The following is a 27153-nucleotide window of genomic DNA, read 5'->3' on the forward strand; positions in this document are numbered from 1 at the left end:
TCATCTAATCATGAGCGCTTTAGCAACGCTGCTTTCTCATGCTTATAATGATAATGATGATGACAATGATAGGGAAACAACGTCACCAATGATGATGAAAAAAGAAACCAGTCAAATGGCTGACAGATTGTTTCCTCACCAATCCGTGTCTTGTCAAACTCCACATGGAAGGCGCTAACCAGATTCTCCAGGAACATGCGGACCAGACGGAAGTTTATCCGTCCGATACTCCATGATCCGTCCACCAGGATCACAATATCCGCTATGGCCGGGGTCTTACACATGAACTGCTCTGTAAGGGAAAGACATACAGACCAGATTATGTTTAAACCAACATACTAATGACAAGAGCATTCAAACGATAGCCTAGATAAAACACAATAATATACAACATACCACTACTGAGCGTAAAGGGGAAAGTAAGGTCACTAAAGAGAGTAACTTATCAAATAATGGTAAACTGAATCAAACAATTACAATGTTATCATGATTTTTAAAAATAAAAAAAACATTTGTAATTCTTTGAAGTGCAGCTTAGGTCCAAAGCATTTGTTTATTCAGTTCAATGCATCTTCCCACAAATTTCCCCGAGGGGCAATTTAGTGTATAATTCATGCAAAATAATGCTAGTGCTCATAAATACACCCAGTCAATGAAGAGAAAATAGGCCTTGATTAGGTGACATTTTATTTAGACACTATGCTACATAGCTTTTCACATAATAACATATCTCATTATGCCTCCTCTCACAATCTGCGCCGATCTATTAAAGTGGAGAGGCCTGTCATTAGACCATAAACTGACATGATGACAGCAATGTGCTGGATATTATCCTGATCCGACATACTCAGATAGCGTGAGTGAAAGCCGTTGAGCCAGAACTCTCTCTTTCTGTGTGGATTCAGAAGGTTTCTGCAGGATATGCACAAATCTCCGTTGAGTACTGTATGTATCTTAAATTCAGGAAATAATTCAGGAAAGAAACTCTGACTTTCACAGTTCAGAAAACTGTCAGACTTTCAGAGTCTTATAGGAAATAATATACCTAGAATCAAGATTTTTTGGGGGGACAGTATATTTCTCCTATACCAATTGTTGTGTGTGAGAATTGTGAAATTGGGTGACCAGCAAAGACACAGATAACTAGAATAGGGCAGCAGTTTATTGTTTAAAAGCAAAATACTGTAAAAGTAATCCAGCATTCCATCAGCCTTTATGGTGGATTACAATGATTGATTTCAGATTGTAAATTAGCTGTAGGTGGTATGTGCCACTTTTCCCATCGAGCATTCAATGCACACAGCTGCAGTGGCACACAAATTCCGTCTGAGCTGAGAGGACCGATATCTTCTGGATGTTTTGCTCTACCTCTGGGGAGAGAGGAAATAGAGTACATAACATCAATGTAGAGATCATCACTTAAACAATATTTCAATCAAAAAGGTGTGGTTGGGTTCAAATCCATGCAAAAGACAAACATACTGTACACTACGATGTTGGTTGGAAAATATATAATATATAATTCAATAACCATCGTATCCCCCAGATGTAGAACAAATACTTATCAGGCTGGAACATTTTACGCAATCTAGGGTAGAACTGCATTTTTTAAGAGTAATTTAATTTGCCATTGACAGAAACAGAGTGGTCTATCACTTCCTACAAGTCTGTACAGCCCTGGAATTTCTGTTTCCAAACCAATCAATATCTCAGCATAATAGACCTCAGTAAAGGAAGTAAAACAAAAAAGTGCTTTATGTGTGTCAACCCCATAAAATCACCTCCTGTTTCCTGAACATTTAATTGAAGGGCAGGGCACCATTTTGGAGTGAATGAAAGAGCATTGTCTGAGTGCCTTTAATAGCAGGGCAGCAAACATAGCCAGGTGGATAGACAGTGGGAGATGGGGAGTGAGAAGTGTGAAGAGAGAGGGAGAAGGAAAGAGAGAGAGATGAGTAGAACAAGACATCTCTAGAAGACATATCACTACACTGAGTAGGTGTCACAACAGGTGGCTTCACATTCAAACCAGTTTCCTGAATACACTATATATAAGAAAGTATTTGGACACCCTTTCAAATTAGCGGATTCGGCTATTTCAGCCACACCCGTTCCTGACGTGTATAACATCGACCACACAGCCATGCGATCTCCATAGGGAGACAGTAGAATGGCCTTACTGAAGAGCTCAGTGACTTTCAATGTGGCACCGTCATAGGATGCCACCTTTCCAAGAGAGTTATAGGAGGACAGAGGGTGGAGAGAGTGGTAGACACTATACAGACAGACGGATAGGAGAAGGACACTGAAAAGTAGAGGGGATAGTAAGAATAGAGAAAGGGAGAAGGTTGAAAGAGGGAGGGAGAGATTCTTTTAGAACATAGCTATTAGTGGAGGACCTCAGGCGCTTGTGGCTCTGACGGGTCACAGGTTCAACAGTCAAGGCCAAGCCGGGGTCAGGGTTAAGGTGACTGCGGTAACGCCTAGAGGGAGAGGGAACCAAGAGTTCCCATTCCTCCATGTCAAAGTTGGTCCATGCACCGCTCTCTCATCCGCATCCAGATTTAGAATGTGTGTAATTTACAAACACAGAGGAGAGAAGTCACCATCGCCTCAAGATAAGGGCCTAACATTCCTCTACAAAAACATGAAAGGGCTAGTTGTGTGCAGCGGCTAATAGCAGATTTCAAACATGTATGTCCACTAGGCAGATAACCTCAAAGGTCAGCTCATTAATCTACAGTATGAACATGGCAGGGTTAAAGTGATCGATTAGTGAAAGCTACACGTGACAAAAGTGACACGTATGCACAGTACCAGTCAAAAGTTTGGACACACCTACTCATTCCAGGATTTTTCTTAATTTTTTACTATTTTATACATTGTAGAATAATAGTGAAGACATCAAAACTATGAAATAACACATATGGAATCATGTAGTTACCAAAAAAGTAGCCACCCTTTGCCTTGATGACAGCTTTGCACACTTTGGCATTCTCTCAACCAGCTTCATGAGGTAGTCAGCTGGAATGCATTTCAATTAACAGGTGTGACTGTTAATGCGTTTGAACCAATCAGTTGTGTTGTGACAAGGTAGGGGTGGTATACAGAAGATATCCCTGTTTGGTAAAAGACCAAGTCCATATTATGGCAAGAACAGCTCAAATAAGCAAAGAGAAACGACAGTCCATCATTACTTTAAGACATGAAGGTCAGTTAATTAATTTCAAGAACTTCTTCAAGTGCAGTCACAAAAACCATCAAGCGCTATGATGAAACTGTCTCTCATGTATCCCAAATAAATGCTTCACAGATGCTTCACAAATAAATGCTTCACAAGTAACAGACACATCTCAACATCAACTGTTCAGAAGAGACTGTGTGAACCACGCCTTCATGGTCGAATTACTGCAAAGAAACCACTACTTAATGACACCAATAAGAAGAAGAGACTTGCTTGGGCCATGAAACACAAGCAGTAGACATTAGACTGGTGGAAATATGTCCTTTTGTCTGATGAGTCCAAATTAGAGATTTTTGGTTCCAACCGCTGTGTCTTTGTGAGACGAAGAGTAGGTGAACGGATGATCTCCGCATGTGTGGTTCCCACCGTGAACCATGGAGGAGGAGGTGTGATGGTGTGGGGGTGCTTTGCTGGTGACACTGTCTGTGATTTATTTAGAATTCAAGGCACACTTAACCAATATGGCTACCACAGCATTCTGCAGTGATACGCCATCCCATCTGATTTGCGCTTAGTGGGACTATCTTTTGTTTTTCAACAGGACAATGACCCAACACACCTCCAGGCTGTGTAAGGGCTATTTGACCAAGAAGGAGAGTGATGGAGTGCCGTATCAGATGACCTGGCCTCCACAATCACACCACCTCAACCCAATTGAGATGGTTTGGGATGAGTTGTACGGCAGAGTGAAGAAAAAGCAGCCAACAAGTGCTCAGCATACGTGGGAACTCCTTCAAGACTGTTGAAAAAGCATCCCTTGTGAAGCTGGTTGAGGGAATGCCAAGATTGTGCAAAGCTGTCATCAAGACAAAGGGTGGCAACTTTGAAGAATCTCAAATATAAAATATATTTGGATTTGTTTAACACTTTTTTGGTTACTCCATATGTGCTATTTCATAGTTTTGATGTCTTCACTATTATTCTACAATGTAGAAAATAGGGAGTCCCATAGGGCGGCGCACAATTGGCCAGGCTTCGTCCGGGTTTGGCCGGTGTAGGCCGTCACTGTAAATTAGAATTTGTTCTTAACTGACTTGCCTAGTTAAATAATGGTTCAATCAAAAATGAGTAGGTGTGTCCAAACTTTTGACTGGTACTGTATATACACACACATACTTGCTTATTCCTATACACTCAGGAACACCTGCTCTTTCCATGACATAGATTGACCATTTGAATCCAGGTGAAAGCTATGACGCCTTGTTAATTCCACTTAAATCAGAGTAGATGATGGGGAGGAGAGAGGTTAAAGAAGGACTTTTAAGCCTTAAGACAACTGAATGGGTGAATGGGCAAGACAAAAGATTGAAGTGCCTTTTGAACGGAGTATGGTAGTAGGTGCCAGGCGCACCGGTTTGATTGGGCCAAGAACTGCAACGCTGCTGTCAACAGTTTCCCATGTGTATTAAGGATGGTCCACCACCCAAAGGACATCCAGCCAACTTGACACAACTGTGGGAAGCATTGAAGTCAACACGGGTCAGCATCCCTGTGGAACGCTTTTGATAACCTGCAGAGTCCATGCCCCAACGAATTGAGGCTGTTCTGAGGGCAAAAGGGGATGCAACTAAATATTAGGAAGGTGTTTCTAATGTTCTGTACACTCAGTGTAAATAAGCAGGTAAGAAGCATATAAAATCTGGTCACATATACCATGAATTTATGCAACTACTCCAAACAAACTAGCTCCCTCTGACAATAATACATGTGATCAGCCAGTGATCCCTCTGACAATAATCAACATGACTGGCCAGTGATCCCTCCGGCAATAACAGATGTGATCAGCCAGTGGTCCCTGTGACAATAATAGATGTGATTAACCAGTGGAGCTCCAGACCAGCCCTCCTACCCCAGTGGCAAATCTAAGCCTAATAATCTCATAGGGTTGACATTATTCACAGGAGCTGTCTCCGAGGAGCTCTACCATACAGGAGAATAATGAAATCATGCAGAATAAACTACACTAAACAAAAATATAAACGCAACATTTAAAATGTAGGTCCCATGTGTCACGTCCTGACCAGTAAAGGGGTTATTTGTTATTGTAGTTTGGTCAGGACGTGGCAGGGGGTGTTTGTTTTATGTGGATCGGGGTTTGTTGGGCTATGGTATTATGTAAGAGGGGTGTTTGTTTAGAGTGTTCTGGGGTTTTTGGTCTATGTTCTAGGTTAGTGTTTTTCTATGTTCAGTCTAGTTTTCTACTTCTATGTTTAGGGTTTGTTGATTGACCTTCAATTGGAGGCAGCTGTTCCTCGTTGCCTCTGATTGAAGGTCCTACGTATAGGGGTGTTTGTGCTATGGGGGTTTGTGGGTAGTTGTTTCCTGTTTTGTGTCTGTGCACCTGACAGGACTGTTTTAGTGTCGTTCGTTGTTTTGTATACATGATTTGTTTGTTTTTCCTTCTTTTGATTTAATAAAGAGGATGAGTATACACGTTCCCGCTGCATCTTGGTCCAATCCTTACGACAACCGTTACAGAACTACCCACCACCAACGGACCAAGCAGCGGGGTAAGGAGCTGGAGAAGAGCTATCGGGAGTTGTGGACCTGGGAGGAGATCCTAGCCGGAGAGGGACCATGGAGGAAGGCTGGAGAGGACCGGGAGTGTTTTGCTGGAGAGGCAGCTCCCAAAAGGTTTTGGGGGGGGGGGGACATGGGTAGTTTGGCTGGGCCAGGGTTGAGCCCAAAGCCAACTCCCCATGCTTACCGGAGGCAGCGTGGTACTGGTCAGGCCCCGTGCTATGGGGTGATGCGCACGGCGTCGAGGCCAAGCATCCACAGGCCGGAATGCTCGGTGCCAGCGTCCCGCATTTGGGCACCCAGCCAGTAAGGGTGGTGCCAGTCCTGCGCTCGAGACCGCGAGTGCGCCTTCACGGCCCAGTGTATCCTGTCCCCACTCCCCGCACTAGCCCTGAGGTGCGTGTCTCCAGTCTGGCATCTCCAAAGCCAGCACCACGCTCCAGGCCTCCAGTGTGTCAGCCCAGTCCAGGATGTCCTGTTCCCACTCCTCGCACTAGCCTTGGGGTGCGTGTCTCCAGTCTGGTACCTCCACTACCAGCCCCACGCACCAGGCCTCCAGTGCGTCAGCCCAGTCCAGCTTGTCCTGCTCCTGCTCCTTGCACTAGCCCTGTGGTGCGTGTCCCTAGTCTGGCACTTCCTAAGCCAGCTCCACGCATCAGGTCTTTAGTGCGCAGTCCCCATCCAGAGCTTCCGGCAACAGTGCCTCGTCCAGAGTGTCCGGCAACAGTGCCTCGTCCAGAGTATCCGGCAACAGTGCCTCGTCCAGAGTGTCCGGCAACAGTCCGGGGCCGAGAGCCGAGAGAGACGGCCCACAGTCCGGAGCCGAGAGAGACGGCCCACAGTCCGGAGCCGAGAGAGACGGCCCACAGTCCGGAACCGAGAGAGACGGCCCACAGTCCGGAATCGGCGCAGCGAGAATCGCCCTACAGTCCGGAATCGGCGCAGCGAGAGTCGCCCTACAGTCCGAAATCGGCGCAACGAGAGTCGCCCTACAGTCCGGAATCGGCGCAGCGAGAGTCGCCCTACAGTCCGGAATCGGCGCAGCGAGAGTCGCCCTACAGTCCGGAATCGGCGCAGCGAGAGTACTTCATGGTGGCAGTAGGGTTATGGTATGGGCAGGCATAAGCTATGGACAACAACCACAATTGCATTTTATTGATGGCAATTTCAATGCACAGAGATACCATGACAAGATCCTGAGTCCCATTGTCGTGCCATTCATCCGCCGCCATCAGCTCATGTTTCAGCATGATAATGCACGGCCCCATGTCGCAAGGATTTGTACACAACTCCTGGAAACTGAAAATGTCCCAGTTCTTTCAGTTCTTGGCCTGCATACTCACCAGGATGCTCTGGAGCGACGTGTACAACAGCGTGTTCCAGTTCCCGCCAATATCCACCAACTGCGCAGTCATTGAAGAAGAGAGGGACAACATTCTACAGGCCACAATCAATAGCCTGATCAACTCTATGTGAAGGAGATGTGTTGCACTGCATGAGGCAAATGGTGGTCACACCAGATACTGACTGGTTTTCTGATCCACGTCCCTACCTTTCTTTTAAAGGTATCTGTGACCAACAGATGCATATCTGTATTCCCAGTCATGTGAAATCCATAGATTAGGGCCTAATTTATTTATTTCAATTGACTGATTTCCTCATATGAACTGTAACTCAGTACAATCTTTGAAATTGTTGCATGTTGCGTTTCTATTTTTGTTCAGTACAATGGGATGAAATCCCCATGCTTCCCTTCCACAGGCATCTCAGAGACTACCAATAATACAAGCCTCAATATAGCAATGCTAGTTTTCTCTTAATGTTATTCTAATATATGGAATATGTGGCTGAAATATGTAATGCATTAGATATGAGCAGTGCCTTATTAATAGTGATTGAATGGTGTATGGTTCATCTGTACGGTTCTTACTGGTCCATTGATATCAGATTATGATAGGTCTCTATGGCATTCATAATTCTCTAGGGGATCCAGGTGGATTTTTCCTCATGCATTTCTCTGAAAACAATGCAGGTATAGGCTAATGCTTTTCGATGGGTAATTTGAAAAGAATCGACTTAAAATTGACTTCATCATCGGCCTGATGAAGGATGTTGTGACAGAAAAATCTCCTATTGTCCAATAAAATCCAAAATGTGTCTACAGAATGTATGGCCTTCTGTCTGCATATTTTCCACCATACTTTCTCATACCATAAGCTTATTTGTGAAGATGTTTAAGCTAAGAGGCCACACGGCCCCACTCCCAGTGAGTGATGGGACTACAGCGACTGGGGCAGAGTGGAACAGGTAAAGCCTCACCTCTGGGTATTGGCTTTGTGACTGTGAGGCGATGCAGCATATGAAGAAAGGGCCACGCTGTCAACCAAGCGAGGATGTTACTCGTTTATCTGTCAGCCCCATACGGTAGAGAGCCGAACAATGAGCAGACAATGTGACAACATTCAGACGTTGTCGTGGGAACCCGGGGGAAATTACTGTAAGTCAGACTTGTCCTGCGAATATTCAAATGCACTTGTGTCGCTAGAAACAATTAACAACAGACTGGAGGAGTTGGGTGATGTGACAGCCACACTGACTCACACAACATCCTGGCAGGTGTGTGTGTGTGTGTGTGTGACATCTCAGAAAGTGTACACTCCCTCACTCACTCACTCACTCACCCAAAACCGAAACCAATAACAACAAAGGAAACATCACATTTTTTTCATAAGAAAACTGTCATCAAAAGTTCAAACGTCCACCTAATGAATGATGCTGGTCAACAGAGGCCCATTCCCTCGGGCAATATGGACGTGATCACGTGGCATCTTTTCTCTGGATGGCGTTGACTAGGTGACTTTAAACGTGTGTCCGCCTAACTGCCTGAGAGCATCCGTCACCTGTCACATTCCTAACCCTTCTATTTCTACTTGGGACTCCAAATGACTCTGTCTGAATGTCAAGTTCCATTGATGGAGCTTTTGCTCCACGCTTCATAACTCAGTAAAGCCTGCACTTGCATTAACGGAATGCCAGACTCTCTCTCAGTCTAGGCCACAGCACTATTTTGCTCACTTTCAATTTGGCTTTATCAACCGTGGATCCGTCTGCGACGAGGCATGCTCTGTTGATTCATCGTTCATTGTGATTTGTAGCATGGGGAAATGACATTGTGTTGAGTTGTTTGTTGATTGCTGATTTTGTACATAATGTGTCCGGTAAGTCTGTATCTGTATAAGTCTGTATATGCATCAGCTAAAGCAGGGATGGGCAACTGATGGACCGCAGACCACTTTTTGTGGGCCTGCAGATCAATAGTAGAATATACAAAGTGCAATTTCGAAATTTGGTTGTACATCAGCAGTTTTTCTCTAGCCCATGTCAGCTAACCTTATTTTAATTGGAATGTTAGTCCAGCGTCCAGCTATCTAAATCATGGTCGAATTATCGACCTGGAGGCCACCATTGATCATCAGATATCATATTAAAAACGGCAAATATTTGTCTCTACCCTTTCGCAAAATGTGAAGAATTGCAGGAAATTAGGTGTAAAATTGCGAATTTATCTCTCCACCTCATGGCAAAATGAGTAGAATTGCATGAAATTAGTTAACAAGAGCCCCCAAGGCTAGGGCCGACTTTGACTGCATGGATGTGGGTACGCAGACCCTCATGATGAGTCTGATTTGTTGTGGCCTCCACCCCTATCAAAGTTGTCCATCCCTGAGCTAGAGCCATGTACAGTAAACGGGTTCCTTTCACCACAAGCTGACAGACCGAGCCAGCCAGGTGAATTTCTTTTGCAATGAAACTGTTATAAAACCTGTTATAACACCATCAAATGAATGACATAATACCTGTTACTCAATAGGAAGCAGTATCCCAAGAGTCCAGCATAAAAGTTTCAATGCTCCATTTGTCCATCAAATGATTTCCATTTCATAACAGTGTTCCTGCGTCTTACATGAACAACATTACGGCTGGAGATCAAAAGTACTATGCAGTCTGTTACCAAACTAATTAATTACAGGGAATTGTGTGCCTTTGACACTGAACAGAGAATTCCAACAGTTACATGAGTTCAGCCTTTAAAAAAAGCATGCCTGTGACTGTGTCCATGGTTACAGAAATACCTCAGGTTGCTCTTATATCTTGTGAAAATACTGTGTTTTCCAGACATCCAAGAGAATTAGGAAAGTAAGCCATGCTTCAAAACACTAGTTTGCACCTGTTATTGCTGAATTTGTGCTGTTTTACAAGGCAAATTGTCACATTTTCATTCACTACTGCACAGATATTTAATCGCATCTTAATCAACAAAAAAGCTAAATAACGACCTCCTCCTTCACTAAACATTGCCTCAAAAGACACCACTACCATAACATATTTTGTCCCCATCTCTTAGCTGTTATTCATGAGCCTAGAGAGAGCCTCTCTGTCCTCTAAGCAGCCCTGCCTGTAGGCTACTACAGACCACTAAATGTCTTCTATGCTTAAAATATGACCTGTGGTTCCTGGAGGCGACACTACAGCGCATTAGGGTCCCCTGAAGAGTGGGGGAAATCAGGAGCAAGCTGTGATTTCATTATCTCGCCGGCCTCTCCGGTTACAGTCCAATTACCTCCGTGTGAACAAATAACCGTGTAATTAAAGTTAAACAAATGGGCCATGTCATCGCAGCGTAATACTGTCTGGCAGCACCACCTCCCCAACCACCTGCTAGTTAAGGGACATTGAGGAAGCGTAATATCCTCCTTGACCCCCAAGCGACAGGGCGGATGATAAGCTAATGCTATCTGCGCTAACTTGAGCAGGTAGCAGTGTAGCCAGCGGGAACTGAAAGCAGTCTAGCTGAAAGGTAAAGGATATGGTCTGGTACTGGTTGTGGTTATTGGATCAGATGTACTGGTAACTGCTTATGCCGCTGCATATAGAATATACCTAAAAGCTGGAAGGGCAAACATAAACTGGAAAGAAATGAAAAGAGGTTAAGTAATGCCTATGAAAATGTTATGGCAGTGTAATATACCATATGGCACACGCCCATACCCATATACTCATCTAGAGCCAAAAGGGGCTAAAAATCTATGTGTCATACATAAACTATGCCATTTTATCCCTTCACTGACTGACACCAATTACTTTTCGCTCAAAAATGTGTCAATCAACCCTGAGCCTCGGATCCCAAACCCCGGCCACTGCACAACATAAGCGCTGCCATGGCGATGCATGAGTCATCCGGCCTTAATTACCTATATGTGTCCCTTATGACACCACCGCCACCTCCGGAAGCGCCGACTCCACTGAGCAAGGCCCCAGCAGCTTCAATTAGGCCATAAATATAGGGGCCTAATATCCTTCCTGGGCCCAGTTCAGAGAGGGTAAGCGTGGAGGTAAGTGCTAGGTTGTGTGGGACTGAGGCGTCTGCCAGGCCTTGGGCACACCTTTATGCCCTCTGGTATATCTGCACACCCAGGCAGGCAGGGAGCTACAGGGGGTTTACTTAGCAAGCCTGGAGCCGTCCAAGAATGGGCCCCGTGATAACATAGCAAAGGTATTCTGCAAGTGTGGGCAAGGAGATAGCTGCCTGTGTCAACTGTGTACATGCAATGGAGAGAGGGAGAGTGGAGAGAGAGAGGGAGAGTGGAGAGAGGGAGGGAGGGAGAGAGGGCGAGAGCAGAGAGAAGGAGGAAGAGAAAAAGGAGAGAAACAGTGAGGAGGAACAAATGAGAGCTTGAGAGGGAAAAAGACAGTTGGAGAAAGAGAGAAGATAGAGAGTGAAGGAGAAAGCAAAGCAGCATCATTATATCCGAGTTATTTTCCCCTTCTGTCTTTTACTCATAGGCAATTCCAGCATTTTAAGAGACGGCAGGTGATCCATCGCAGACCTCAAAGCACCACAGGGGTCCTTACACCACACTCCATAACTGCAAAACACCTTTTGACACCTCGGCCAAATCATAGCTTTTTATGCCAGAAGCACAGACGATCCAAGTCACCATGAAACACACACTCCACAGGAGTTTCATAAACACTGTTACTATCTTTGTCTGAAAACAAACTCCTAAATCTACCACTAATAGCCTGTTTCAGCCCACCAACAGCTTTTACAATATCACAGTTTTTTAATATTGACACTGGTTACAGATAAGGAGCAATACTGTGGTAGACACTTTGAGATCAATCCTTTGCAAATAATCAATATTTAGTCCCCAGGTCTCTTTTATCGGTTTGAACTCAACTGAAAGGGTGTTTTAAAATACCTCTGCAACTATTGCATACATAACCTTTACCCTGACAGATGTTATTTCAGTTGGGGCTGAATCCTCCTATACAGTATTAGCCCTGATACATAGCTGTAGACTCCTATGACATTACAGCTTTGTATCAGCGTCACAACGACTGGTTTTAAACTTTGTCATTCCAGTTTTTAGATCCTGGCTGATCGTTTACCATAACAGATTTATAACAACTTCATGCTCATTTTAAAAGGAAAACAGTTTTAGGTTTACCTTGGTTTTACGGAACAGCAATCACAAGTAGATCATTGCTCCAAAATGCTTCAATATCCAGTGCTTTTGGTTTAATCAGATCCTCTCAGGCTCTGTCTGTTTCAGGACCACAAAACAGTGTCTGTGGTACCTCTGGTGTCTTGAAGTCCGATTACAAGTTTTGTATACTGGGATCCAATGTAGACTTACTTTAAGTGACAATTTTCCAGCCCTGGAATTTCCTTCAAAGTCCACTTGAAATGAAGCACATTGCAGGTGTTGCTCCAAGGAGTGAGTGGGAATGAGGATCACATTCAAGGCCTTTCTTCTTCAGAAAAGTTCGAACAAATACATCACAAGGGCAATGTTTTCTAATTGTCGCATCCACTCCCAATGAAAAATGTACAGCCGTCCACTCCACCACCAGGTATAGCCTCAGCACCAACCAAGAGCCCTTTGGAGCTTCGACTTACCTGTGTGTCTTCAAGCTAATCTTCTCTATGTTGATTTCTTGGTTGATTTGAAGACTGAGCCATGGCAATTTCCAGATTTCAGGTTGGTCACTCATACATCCTATACTTACCTTCAGATATCTCATTGTTCTCCTCTGTGCCACTGGTGTCTTTCTGGTTCTTGGGTCGTACATTCTGAGGCTGTACGTTCTTAATGTCAGGCTCTGAAAGTTGGGCTGAAACAAACCAAACACATTCCCATTGACACATACTGTAGAAAACATTTTGTCAATTGTGTTGGAACATGGGCAATCACACAGACCAGCTTATTACCTTTGATTAAACAACTTCATGAAATCATAGAATAGGTTGTAAAAGGTATAAGGCTCTTCTCACCCTCAAATGTTCCTAGAAGTGGCTTGCTCTCCTGAGCACCTTTCACAGCAGTGACCTTGACTGTGTATAACTTTCTGGGGTCAAAGTCTATGATCACTTTGGCTTCCTTCTTTGTCACCTCTAGTTCAGTCTCCTCTGCATCTGTAATTGGGAGGAAGTAACCAACAAGACCAATCTTTGTAAATATTCAAGAAATTGTTTTCACGTGTGTTCTGATTGTTTATTAAATACATTCTGAAGAAAATGAGTTTACCATAATAAAAATATACTTTTGGGATATTTTGACTATTTTGAAATCTCTTTTTCAGGTGGAATGTCAGGAATGACATTTGATGTTGCAATGAAAGATACCACTGGATACGGCAGTAAATTAACTAGGCAGCGGCTCAGCGGCTGCTGCAGGACAAGTAAAGTGAGGCCTCAGTGTTCCAACACACCTGAATTACTTTAAGAAGCAGTACGCACAGTACATGGAGACACTCAGTTGGACTCACTCAACTGTCTCTCTCTTCAAAAACAACTTAACAGGGCTGTGTGAAAACAGGAGAGAGAACGCGCTCCCCGTGTAGCCTACTGATTCTAAATCAATTTATATAAATGGAGCCTGGCAGACCATTGAAGCACTTAAGGGAATGTAGATAGTTATGCACTGACCCTAGGTTTCATCGTTCTTGTTTTGCATATCAGAACAGAACTACAATTATCCTGACATTTAACACTCGTCTTTAACTGTGTTCACTGACACGTACAGTTCCTCCTTTATTACTATTTTGATATAGCTGCTAAGCACGGCCTGAAGGCAATGTGTTGCAAATGGAAGTGTGTAGGCATGTTGTAGAAACGGGGGTGTCAAGTCTTGTCAGGTCTTGTTTAAAGACGATGCGCCCCTCATAGGTCATTCATAGGTATTATGGAGGCCTTATCTGACACAACTGGACCTTAGACGCACCCCTATGAATGATTCAAACAATCTTGACCAATACTTCCGAATGTACCGCAGAATACTTGAAAAGCACTGATATTTTTCTGTCTTTTTCAGCAAAATGTCTGTATTGACACAGCACACTCGGTATATATTTACATTTGAGAAATTTTGCAGATGCCCTTATCCAGAGCAACTTACAGTTAGTGCTTTTATCTTAAGATTGCTAGGTGGGACAACCACATTTCACAGGCATAAAAATGTACATTTTCCTCAATAATGTAGCTATCGGTAGAGTCAAAGCTCGTGGGGGGGCGGGGGTGAAGGCTGTTTTCATGCCCTGCCTAATGCATTCTCCAAATAGTCAAATAGAAGGTGAGGAGGATTATTTAAGATACTGTTTGAAGAGGTAGGGTTTTAGATGTTTTCAGAAGATGGGAAGGGACTCTGCTGTCCTAGCTTCAGGGGGAAGCTGGTTCTACCATTGGGGTGCCAGGACAGAGAAGAGCTTGGACTGTGCTGAGTGGGAGCTGCCCTCCCGTATGGGTGGGAGGGCCAAGAGACCTGACGTGGCAGAACGGAATGCTTGGGTTGGGGTGTAGGGTTTGAGCGTAGCCTGAAGGTAGGGAGGGGCAGTTCCTTTTGCTGTTCCGTAGGTAAACACCATGGTCTTGTGGTGGATGCGAGCTTCAACTGGAAGCCAGTGGAGTGTGCGGAGGAGCGGGGTGACATGACAGAACTTGGGAAGGTTGAAAACCAGGCGGGCTGCTGCGTTCTGGATAAGTTGCAGGGGTTTTATGGCACAGCAGGGAGCCCAGCCAGCAGTGAGTTGCAGTAGTCCAGATGGGAGAGGACACGCTTCCTGTGAGGTAGGGTCGTACTCTACGGATGTTGTAGAACATGAACCTGCAGGAGCGGGTCACTGCTTTAATGTTTTCAGAGAATGACAGGGTGCTGTCCAGGGTCACACCAAGGTTCTTTGCACATTGGGAGGGGGAGACGGTGGAGTGGTCAACCGTGATGGAGAGGTCTTTGAGCGGGCAGGCCTTCCCCGGGAGGAAGAGCAGTTCCGTCTTGTTGAGTTTGAGCTTGAGGTGGTGGACCGACATCCAAGTTGAGATATCTGCCAGGCACGCAGAGATGCGTGTCGCCACCTTGGTGTCAGAAGGGGGGAAGGAGAAAAGTAGTTAAGTGTCATCGGCATAGCAATGATAGGAGAGACCATGTGAGGATATGATGGAGCCGAGTGACTTGGTGTATAAAGAGAAGAGGAGAGGGCTTAGGACCAAGCCCTGGGGGACACCAGTAGTGAGAGTATGTGGTGCAGACACAGATCCTCTCCATGTCACCTGGTAGGAGCGGCTGCCAGGTAGGATGCAATCCAAGAGTCTGCATTGCCTGAAACGCCCAGTCCTGAGTAGGTGGAGAGAAGGATCTGATGGTTCACGGTGACAAAGGCAGCGGATAGATCTAGGAGGATGAGTACAGAGGAGAGACAGTCAGCTTTGGCAGTGCGGAGAGCCTTCGTGACACAGAGAAGAACAGTCTCGTTTGAATGACACGTCTTGAAGCCTGACTGGCTGGGGTCAAGAAGATCATTCTGAGAGAGATAACGAGAAGGTTGATCAGAGACAGCACGATCAAGTGTTTTGGAAATAAAATAAAGAAGGGATACAGGTCTTTTTGATGTCAGATGAGTCGAGTGTTGGTTTCTTGAGGAGGGGAACAACTCGAGCCATTTTGAAGTCAGATGGGACGAATGGAAGAAGGTCTCCGGAGATGGTCTGGAGAAGAGAGGAAGGGATGGGGTTGAGCAGGCAAGTTGTCGGGCGGCCAGACCTCACTAGTTGCAGGATTTCATCTGGAGAGAGGGAGAAAGAGGTCACTTTTTTTCAAAGTGGTTGACAAAGTTGTCCGCGGAGAGGGGGTGGGGGGTGTAGGATTAAGGGGAAGGTGGAAGAGTTTCCTAGGGTTATAGGCAGAAGCTATAGGCAGGAATTTAGAGTGGTAGAAAGTGGCTTTAGCAGCAGATACAGAGGAAGAGAAGGTAGAGAGGAGGGAGTGAAAGGATGATAGGTCCTCCAAAGTTTTGTTTTCCTCCATTTTTACTCAGCTGCCCACAGCCCTGTTCTGTAAGCTAGCAATGAGTCACTCAGCCACGGAGCAGCAGGGGAGGGCCAAGCCGGCCAGGAGAAAAGGGGACAGTGTGAGTCATAGGATGCGGAAAGGGAGGAGAGTTGGGTTGAAAAGGCAGAATCAGGAGACAGGAGGGAGAAGGATTTAGCAGAAGGGAGAGATGATAGGATAGAAGATGAGAGAGTAGTTGGAGAGAGAGTGAAAAATTGCATGACCATCTGGGTAGGGGCTGAGTGGTTAGGGTTGGAGGAAAGGGAGACAGAAAAGGAAAATCAGAGACCTGGAGGTGTGGGGGGGGGGGTGCAATGAGATTAGTAGGCGAGCAGCCTCTAGTAAAGATGAGGTTAAGCGTATTGCCTGCCTTGTGAGTTGGAGGGGATTGGGAAAGGGTGAGGTCAAAAGAGGCAAGGAGGGGAAAGAGAGTTGGAAAGAAATGAATTGAAGGCAGACGTTGGGAGGTTGAAGTTGCCAAGTGCGAAGACCAGTGAGCCATCGTCAGGAAATGAGCTTATCAAGTTGTCAAGCTTATTGAGGAATTCTCCAAGGGCACCTGGTGGGTGATAGATTACAATAATGTTAAGCTTGAGTGGACAAGTGACAGTGACAGCATGGAATTCAAATGAGGAGACGGACAGGTGAGAGAGTGAGAAAAGAGAAAATCTCCACATGAGTAGACCTGTGCCACCACCGCGACAACCAGATGCTCTCAGACTATGAGAGAAACATAGTCAGATGAAGAAAGAGCAGCTGGAGGAGCAGTGTTCTCTGGGTTATTCCATGTCTCCCTCAGGGCCAAAAAGTCAAGGACTGAAGTGCAGCATAGACTGAGATGAACTCTGGTTCTTGACTGCAGATCAGCAGTTACAAACGCTACAAGAAACCTGGAATTCCACATGGGTTGTGCGCACAGTGTACACTAAGTTAGAAGGGTTGCAGCGAAGGGGTGGGGAGCATCTGTAAAGCCTATAGGGAGTGGTGCGAACAGGTCAGAAAACAGACACATAGTTGACAAACCTACAAAAGAGAAAAATGAGAATCTGTAAATAACTAGGTAAAATACTCAAGAGAGAAAGTGGTGTGGAGCATTCCTCTCTTTCCTTCTTTTCGACCGGCGCTTGTCTATTTTAAAACACTTGCGCCAGGAATGGATTGGTAATTTACCTGTCTTATATGAGCTCGCTTGCACTGAGGTGGGAGGGGTGGCAATATCTGAGGTGTGTCCTTAAAAACGTGCACCAACTTCAGGCAGCGCTGGTGGGGATATATAAGACCAACCAAAAGCTGGTCTTAGCAGGTTGGTTATGGCATGGATTTCACAAACCTGATGTCATAATTTCACCACGGAATTTGCCATAATTGGATGAAGGTCGTTCTTTTTTACTGATTAATTCTGCATTGTTGCAGGGTTAAAACAACAACAACTTAAAGGGTTAAGCAGCATGCTCTGGCTCTGAGCCTTGTGAGTTTGAGCCCAGTGCTATGCTATTGGTTTCTTTTGGGGGGGGGGGATGATATATCGATGTCCTCTGGACCTTTTCTAAGTCTGAAATCAACATCTCTTTCTTGTAACCAGCGCAGCCTATCCAGCCATGATGCACATTGCCCATATGCGCAAGGAACAAGAGAGATGTACTTTTTGTGCCCCTAAACCTCATATTAAGAAACATCAAAAATCTTGTTTTTTAAGGATCGGACACTTTTTAAAAATGCTCCCCTAAAATGACATACCCAAATCTAACTGCCTGTAGCTCAGGACCTGAAGCAAGGATATGCATATTATTTTGGCAGTAGCCAAAGGCAGCAGTGGAGTCAAACTGTAGAACCCAGTTCCTACATTTGAGTATAAAAATAGATTTTTTTCAAACAAAACTACACTACATTTAATCTCTGGGACCCTCAGGATGACAAATCAGAGCAAGATTACTGAATGTAATTACATTATTTACCTTCAGAGGTGAATGTATCAAACCAGTTGCCATGAAAAAAGTGTTTTGTTGTTGTGCACTATCCTCAAACAATAGCATGGTCTTTATTTATGCTTTTTATTTATGCTTTCTGCCCATATAAGACATGTCTTTGTCCCGGAATTGGCTGTTGTTTACAACGTCATTCTAGTCACATTATCGCATATTGAGCAATAACCGTCCCGGTTTAGGGACACCGATCCCGTAGAGGTTAAATCACTGCGCCACAGCAGTTCACAATTCTCTAGCAAGCAGGAAGAGTACTTGATGATACTTAGTGCATTGTTTTTAATTATTTTGTTTTAAGCCTTCGCCAAACCATAGCCGTAACCTTAGCCACTTGAAATGAATACCTAAACTTAATTTGATTAAAAACCAAGCATAGCCACCCTTCCTCTCAATGAAGGCTGTTTTTATGTCCTGCCCAATGCATTCGTCAAATAGTCAAGACTATCGATAAAGGGTTTGGCTCGTGAAACGCTTTGAAATAAATCTTAATCACCAAAGCTGTATTAAAAGATTACATTTGGGAGCAGCAAAAATGTGACCCCTTTTTTATCTGTACATTATTTTAGCCAGCTCCTGTTATTATTTTGCGTGTGTGTAAAACCCCCTCCATGTAGGCTACATGTCCATATGCCCATCACGGAACAAGAGATCAGCTGATGACGGCAGTTACCCTATTTAGAAACATTTAAGTTATTTTCCTGTAACAACTGCTTGTTTTCCGTTTCATGTGATTAAAAAACAAGCTGTCGGTAGGCTACCCTTACCCTAGGGGACAACAATGCGAAGACTGTCAATAACCTACAGAACTTGGCACCAAGGCATGCAATATTAATCCATGAAACGCGTTGATTGGCCAGTGAATGGCTAAGCCCTCGTCACACCTCAAATGTATTAATTTGTCAAATCCCGGCCTCCCGGGTGGTGCCGTGGTCTAAGGCACTGCATTGCAGTGCTAGATGTGCCACCAGAGATTCTGGGTTCAAGCCCATGCTCTGTCACAGCCGGCTGCGACCGGGAGGCCCATGGGGTCCGGGTTAGGGAGGGTTTGGCTGGCAGGGATATTATTGACTCATTGTGCACTAGTGACTCCTGTGGGGGGACTGGGTGCAGTGCATGCTGATCAGGTCGCCAGGTGTATGGTGTTTCCTCTGACACATTGGTGCGGCTGGCTTCTGGGTTGGATGTGCATTCTGTCAAGAAGCACCTCCAATGCACATCCAACCCAGAAGCCAGCCGCACCAATGTGTCGGAGGAAACACCTGGCGACCTGATCAGCGTGCACTGCACCCAGTCCCCCACAGGAGTCGCTTGGTTGGGTTGTGTTTCGGAGGACACATGGCTCTCGATCTTTGCCTCTCACAAGTCTGTACGGGAGTTGCAGCGATGAGACAAGACTGTAACTACTACCAGTTGGTAGTAGTTACCATGAAATCGGGGTAAAAAGTTGTTTTTTTAATTGTCAAATCCCAGCCCTTTATTGCCACCGCCAGCTACTGCGCCTATAATTCTGGTTGTGAATATTTCTGACACACCCCTGAACCTATAATCCTAATGCCAGTGTTACTATCCACAATCTAGCACTGCATTCAATTCCACCCCAATCATAATGGTTTGTGTATGTCTGCGGGTGTTGCCCTCTGTCAAAGCAACTCTTCTTCAATGAACAAAGGCTCACTGACTAGCCCATTTCAACCCACACGGAATATGACAATTCTGACTAACTCCGCAAATGGAATGCCATTCTGAACAATGACAAACACTGAACCACAGGGGTAGAGAGAAAGAGAGAGGAGGGAAATAGCATTATTTGTTTTTTTAAATACTTTTTTAATACTTTTTAATGCGCTCGATTGAGCTTGCCGGGTGCAAAGAAACCGATGTAATAGTCCCAAAAGTGCAAACCTTACCAAGATGGTACTACAGGCAGACTCGATCAAAAGCGCATAGCATTTAAAAAGACAAACAAATACTATTTGAACACAGGTCTGGAAGAAACGTTTGAAATGTCCTCTATTTTGCAGCTGGCATAAGGAGAAGTTCACCAGAGGAAGCTGGCTTGGTGGGGAGATGTGCTCCTTTAGCAGGGTGCCAGAGCTGGGATAAGATTGTGCCCCCCACCCTGGCCTGCCTCAGGCAGTTTAGATACAGCTACTTGTGCTCCGCTCACTGGCGCTTACTCTATCATCTTTATCAACACCAGATCAAGGCCAGGCAAGCCACTGGAGCTGCAGCTTTCCCCCTAGCTGCAGGTAAGGTACTGTAAGGACTCAAAGTAAAAGCCATGGTGGAATGTCAGGGAGTCTATCTATACATTGAGAATCGGCAATTTATAAATATCTTTCCTTAAGAACAACTTGAGAAGTGAAATGGTAGGCTGTACTACACAGTGAGTCAAATTCGCCTAATACAGTGTTTCTCAAGTTGATACACGTCGTTGGCTTACTATGTGTATCAATCACAGTGCTTAACATAGATTACAAAATGGATGTTTGGAGTTCATTTCTCAACGTGATTATAAAATGGAGGAAAATCACATACTCTGAAGAACTCCTATTTCTTTACTGCAAGTGTGTGCCAAAGACATTGGCTACCTCACTCTCCTCATTTCTTCATGATCATTACCAATCAGTCTGTGTCTTCTTCAACTCCTACTCCAATTACCATTAATGAACTATAGTCAAACCTCCAGAAGCCATTCACGTCATAGGAGACGGGCTATAACCAGATGACATCATCATCTGACATGTAATTGATATGTAATTCTGTTTTCTACACTGCAAGTATGAAGCCGTTTGTGAAACACGGAACACAAGTTAGAAAGCGTAGTCCTTCAGGGCCGAATCGTAACTTGATCGTAACATTGCTGGACCTTACCTGATTGTGTGCTATAAATAAATCTGTAGCTTTCAAAGTCTCCTTTCGGCTCTTTCCATGACACAAGCAGCTGGGTTGCGCTCAGGACTTTGAAACGAAGTCTTCGTGGGGTGGCAACTAGACAAAAAAAAGACACAAATCACAGTTTTTAACAATAATTGACTAACTCAAGAAACGTTTGTATATAATATTCAATAGTAATATTGAATGCATGGTTAATATGACACCAAGACAGTGGTTGGGGTTCAATCAAGTGTAAAAAACAATGTTCTTTGAAAAAACTGTCCGAATTCAGTAACTAGTAGAGTGCGACAGGTTTGGTGATTTTTTATTTTTTTGCCAATGAAAACGCATGAAACTTGAGATTCCCCAGTTAAAAGTGATTATGAAACAGCTAGCAGCTAGATTGAACTCCAGCCAGAGTTTGGCGAGGTAACAGGCACTCCATCTGTGTTTAAAGTCCTAAAAGATTGTATCTTGGCCAAATAAAAAAGATACAGATTCAAAGAGTACCACAGATGTCACAAAAAAGCAGTCACATTCTCTCCCTTTGCCATTGATAGCTCTCATGTCTCTTTTGGAGGGGGGGGGGGGGGTCTTTTGTGCAGCACTTATCTCAGCATCAAAGAACCATCCCTGATCTCATCATGATTGCATTTGGCCGGAGCAGTCGAATTGAGGGTGTATTACAAAGCGTGTGCTCTTTACTTTGAGGCCTTTTCAGAGGAGAATGTGACTTTTTTTCAATTGTAGCAGCGACAAAGGGAAAGGCACTGGAATAGCATCTATTCCTGTCTTCAAGAAGATATCTATCTGCAAGTAGAGCAATATACCACTTCACCACTTCCTCTTGGGTCAACATCCCACAGCTCCGCACAGTAGTTAATACTAGGCATGACCAAATCCCAGAGTAAAATACAAATATAAATAAACATTCCCATCTAATTTGGTAATAATGGAAAGTAACGCAAACAGTCCCACAAACTTGTCTTGTTTGTGTCCTCATTAGGAGCAGGCAAGCTATCTGGTGCCAATGTATTCTTTAAATACCTTCACTATGACTGACATAAATGAGAGCGAAGCTCTACAGTTGAAACATACAGAATAATGATGTGTGTATGAGATTATATTTGGAGACATTGATGTAGGTATGGAAAGAATACAACCAAGCACATAGAATGGAGTAACTCATCGGAAGGTAAAGAGCCCGGAGATGGTACATGGTGCAAACAGGCGAATAATAATACTGTACTGAGCTCACCAACCTGAAAATGGGGGTGGGTATTCAGCAGGGCTTAACTCTCTCTGAAAAAAAGATATTCTCTGAAGAACGTCGTTTCCCCGAGTGAGAGAATTAGCATGTGTGTTGTTTGTGTTTGTGTTTTTTTTTAAACCTTCAGAGACTTTATGCATCACCATGTACAGTGAGCCAGGAAATTTCCAGAACAGACGTCTCAGACTAGTTGTACGCTCGGTAAACAACATCTCCAAGACAAAGGACTTGCCTGTTTGAAGATGGGCTTAAGTTCTCATATATTTTTCATAGCCATCTTGTGCAAGCAGCCAGCAGGCTGCAGAGGGTTTAAGAGGCCTCAAGTACCCATGGGGAGTTTGGAAGTCAGATACAGTACAGAAAGTTTAATGCATTTTAATTAATATGTAAGAATGAGTTATAAGAAGGGCCATTTTGGGTTCGATGCTGACTCTGAAGGGATGGGCACGTGGCCACATGCCATTGGGTGACAGTGGCCTGTGTTCCCAGACATCCCTCCTTTGTCTATCGCCTCAAGGGCCGGATGCTTTCAATTAAACCTCTTTAGCGCACTTTGAAGGAAACTTCTATTGAAGCCCACTGACCGTACGCTTTGAACTCTGACTTGTAAAAAGGCCAGGTTGTTTACTTTAAACAAGAGGCCGGCCCTTTCTGAGCAGAAGGTTTCTGCCGACACCCAATGGATACTGTCCAAGGTGTAATGCTACAATACAACACAAAGCGGCACTATGCTGTAGCCCAGGTTAGCACAGTACAGAGTGCACTCTTTGCACAGGAATGCTGTGGTTCGTTTCACTTGAGGACTGGGCAACGGTGTCAAGACAAGCCCAGATAAACAAACTGCAGCTGTTTGAGGGTGCAGTTCTTGTTTGTCTTCACATCAATAAGGATAAGGCCAAAGGCAGATATTGTTTGCAACATTGTATATATGGGCAAAGACCATAAGGGTAGGTAGCTCATGTAAAAGCATAATCTCAAAACACTTGAGTTCACTGCAAATGGAATGTTAACGATGTGATTTTACACACAAAAATGAACTTATATTACCAGAAAATAGTGACTTTTCCCTTTGAAGTAAAATAATCACAAAGTGAAAGTGACACAAAGACAAATTCTTAGACAAAAGCTGCACATCAAATGGAATGTTAATGATGTGATTTTACACACAAATATTTACTTATATTACCAGAAAATAGTGACTTTTCCCTTTGAAGTAAAATAATCCCAGTGACAATGACACAAAGACAAATGCTTTGACAAAAGCTGCACATCAAAAAGACACACACGGGACGACAGAGGATAAGAAGCAGCCTATATGATTGTGTTTACCTTGACCCTGAGCTGGTGCAGGTGAGAGAGAGATAAGAGCCAGACAGAGTAGAGGATTCCATACCCACATCTTCAGTCCTGTAGCCGGCATCCTTCACACTTGTATAGGAGAGGAGCACAGAAAACCTGACGAGACATCAAACGGAATGACAATGCCTGATGCCATTGAAAATAAATAGATAAGCTCCATTATTAAAGGAAGTCTAGAGGAACAGCTTGACTGGAAGTCAATAACTAGCGTTATCTATGCACTGTTGAAAATTGTGTTTTACCGGAATTTCAACCCCAAAACATCTATGTAATGACGTATCAACGTGAAAAACTGATTTGGATTTGCAGAAAGTAATCAACGTAATGGCATTTTGTCTTTCTTTCACCCAACTTTTAACCGTAATCCAATGACATGGTGATTATTATTATTTATTTTTTTAAATTTTATGTTGAATTCATGTAAGTTGAAAACTTAACCAAATGTAAATCAAAACTAGACATTGAACTGAGGTCTGTGCCTAGGTTATACCTGCTGAACGGGGCTTACTACAATATATATTGTGATTGTTCAGGTTAACCATCAGCAATAGTTCTGGATAATTTTGCTTTAAACAGTATGTATATATAGTCATTTTTAGATACACAGGGTAAAGTTGATGATTTCATAATGAGGACAGAAATCACTGAGGCGCACTGCATGGCCGAAGCAAGAGGAAAAGAGAAGAGCCCTCCATAAAAACATCCAAATGGTCAAAATCATTCCATTTTGAGATGGGGTGAAATTCAAAATGGTGCTATATATTCATATTAGCTCATTTGTAAACAATAACTATTGATATATTACTAGCTCAAACACTTAATCTGGAAGGGGGGGGGAGGCTAAATTGCTGCCCTAATCTGATAGTGGTAGTGGGATGATTGATACCTAGTCTCACGTATAGATCAGCTCAGGTGCCTACATAGTACATACAGTACACCATAGACATACACCATAGACATACACCATAGACATACATAATTTACACACACCACACACACACACACAGAGAGAAGTCAGCTCAGACCGATCCAGCTCAGAGAGGCCCAGCTCATGAGCTCCATCAACAGCAGATTTTAGTTTATAATGGAAAATGAATGTGTTTATGCAACAAATGTTAGTGCATCAAATTGTATCACATCGAACTGAATCGCATCGATTTGTTCTCTAATCAAACTGAATTGCATGAATCGTTTCAAACTAAAACGTATCGTTCCTGTATCATATCGGAGGCCATGTATCTAGATAAGTATTGAATCGTCTTGAAAGGGAAAGATGCACATCCCTAGAAGTTACAGAGCAATTCTATGAATATCATTGATAAACTTCAACTGTAGGTTGATAAACAGTAGATTCCCATTTACATTTCAAATAGTTTGGGAAATAAACTCAAGAAAGCATCTAAACTTTGACATAACCATAATGACACCCATAAATCATTCAAACGATATTTGAAACGTGGCATGCTCCTGCAGAGTACTGTGGCAGTAGTATTTTCTCAAACAAATGGAGGATGTACAAAATAGATGACCATGATGTCACACCTTTCTCTCAAACTCATGCAAACACTTCAATAGGAATACTTCATCATTAGGCTAGCTGGTATTTCAAAGCAGCACCTCAATTCGCCGTGCCTAATCATACTCCTCAACTAATCAATGTACCTACATAGCCTTCTAATCTCGCCGTTATGACAAATTGCAGGTGTACAAGTAGGCTAACCTACAGGTAAACCTCAGTAGTAGTCCACAATCCTCGATGATGGTTCGTGTAGGCCTATAGACTTTGGGGGAAAATGGAAAACGACTGTACATTATATTTTAATTATAAATGTGATAAACAAACAGTATCGACGAAATACAAAAACAGATATAATAAACTGACTAAACCAAATTTGCATATATTGTCAAACGCGCCCCCACGACCACCGCTGACAGGTGAGGTTCCGTTTCCGACCACTTCTACTTAAAATGTGTTGTAATTAAACACTGACTTTATCCCGAACTAAAGAAAATATCTCATACCTTTTCAAAACATATGTTTACAGGTAATATTGCTCCCAAAGGACCCTTCCTGTGTGTCTTCCTTCGCGGGCTGTTGGCAAACTATCTTCAGCTCCTTCAGTTTCAGACTTGCTATGGTGGGTGTATCCCGTGCTGGTATTCATTCACCCATCCCTTGAGCGATTCATTCCTTCACCTCGTTTAATCTTGACTGAGGCAGAAAAATGTGTTTCGGCGGCAGCCAATATAAAAGAGGTGATAAGCTATGAAATGTGAATTCTGTTCTGACCGCCCCCAGGGTAGGCTACATGCTTTCACTCCTCGTCCGTGAGCTTTTTTTCAGGTATGTCTTTTTTTTCCTCGCGCTTTCTGGTCAGTACGAGCGCTACCTGCTTGCAAATGTTCATTCCTCCCTTCAGGGGAGAATTTACTGATGTGGCAGAAATATTTGAGGTAGCTTAATCAGCCAGCCATATGGTAACTTGGCATAGTCTATATTATTATTATTATTTAATGTTATTATTATTATATTACGCACACACATACATAGATAAGTGTTGTTATGTAGGCCTATAACAACAATGTTTAACTGTCAACCCTGGTTTATGATTAGCCTAGTCCTCTCAAGACCTGAAAATGCAACAATTTCAGGTTTCAAGGTTTTAATTGATAATACATCCTCATCTCTGCTCTATTATTTGTTTGCATTCCATCTATCTAGCCATCACGATCATCATGGTGCAGCAAGTTGTTCTTGGCTCAATATGCAATGGGACATGTATGAGTGTTGTATCAATACAGTAGCAGTCAAAAGTTTGGACACACCTACTCATTCATTTTCTACATTGTAGAATAATAGTGAAGACATCAAAACTACGAAATAACATATATGGAATCATGTAGTAACCAAAAAAGTGTTAAACAAATCAAAATATATGTTATATTTGAGATTCTTCAAAGTAGCCACCCTTTGCCTTGATGACAGCTTTGCACACTCTTGGCATTCTCTCAACCAATTGGGTTGAGGTCGGGTGATTGTGGAGACCAGGTCATCTGATGCAGCACTCCATCACTCTCCCTCTTGGTCAAATAGCCCTTACACAGCCTGGAGGTGTGTTGGGTCATTGTTCTGTCGAAAAACAAATGATAGTCCAACTAAGGACAAACCAGATGTGATGGCGTATCGCTGAGGAATGCTGTGCAGAAAAAGCACCCCCACATCATTACAGCTCCTCTTCCATGCTTCACGGTGGGAATCACACATGCAGAGATCATCCGTTCACCTACTCTGCGTCTCACAAAGACACGGCGGTTGGAACCAAAAATGTATGATTTGTACTCATCAGACCAAAGGATAGATTTCCACCGGTCTAATGTCCATTGCTCGTGTTTCTTGGCCCAAGCAAGTCTCTTCTTATTTTTGGTGTCCTATAGTAGTGGTTTCTTTTCAGCAATTCGACCATGAAGGCCTGATTCACATCGTCTCCTCTGAACAATTGATGTTGAGATGTG

General features: G+C 43.7%; 1 protein-coding gene across 1 annotated transcript; it reads right to left on the reverse strand.

Annotated features, from left to right (window-relative positions):
• Positions 1-1145: 1145 nt before the first annotated feature.
• On the reverse strand, positions 1146-25777 carry coea1 (Collagen alpha-1XIV chain). The gene is given in 6 exon segments (NM_001140969.1): positions 1146-1370; positions 12839-12943; positions 13104-13244; positions 21009-21125; positions 23611-23709; positions 25663-25777. Coding segments are annotated over 5 exon segments (534 nt in total). The 5' UTR covers positions 23702-23709; positions 25663-25777; the 3' UTR covers positions 1146-1290.
• Between the last annotated feature and the right edge of the window lie 1376 nt (positions 25778-27153).

The sequence above is a fragment of the Salmo salar genome, chromosome ssa27, assembly GCF_905237065.1.
Source record: "Salmo salar chromosome ssa27, Ssal_v3.1, whole genome shotgun sequence".
In the NCBI taxonomy this organism is placed as follows: Eukaryota; Metazoa; Chordata; class Actinopteri; order Salmoniformes; family Salmonidae; genus Salmo; species Salmo salar.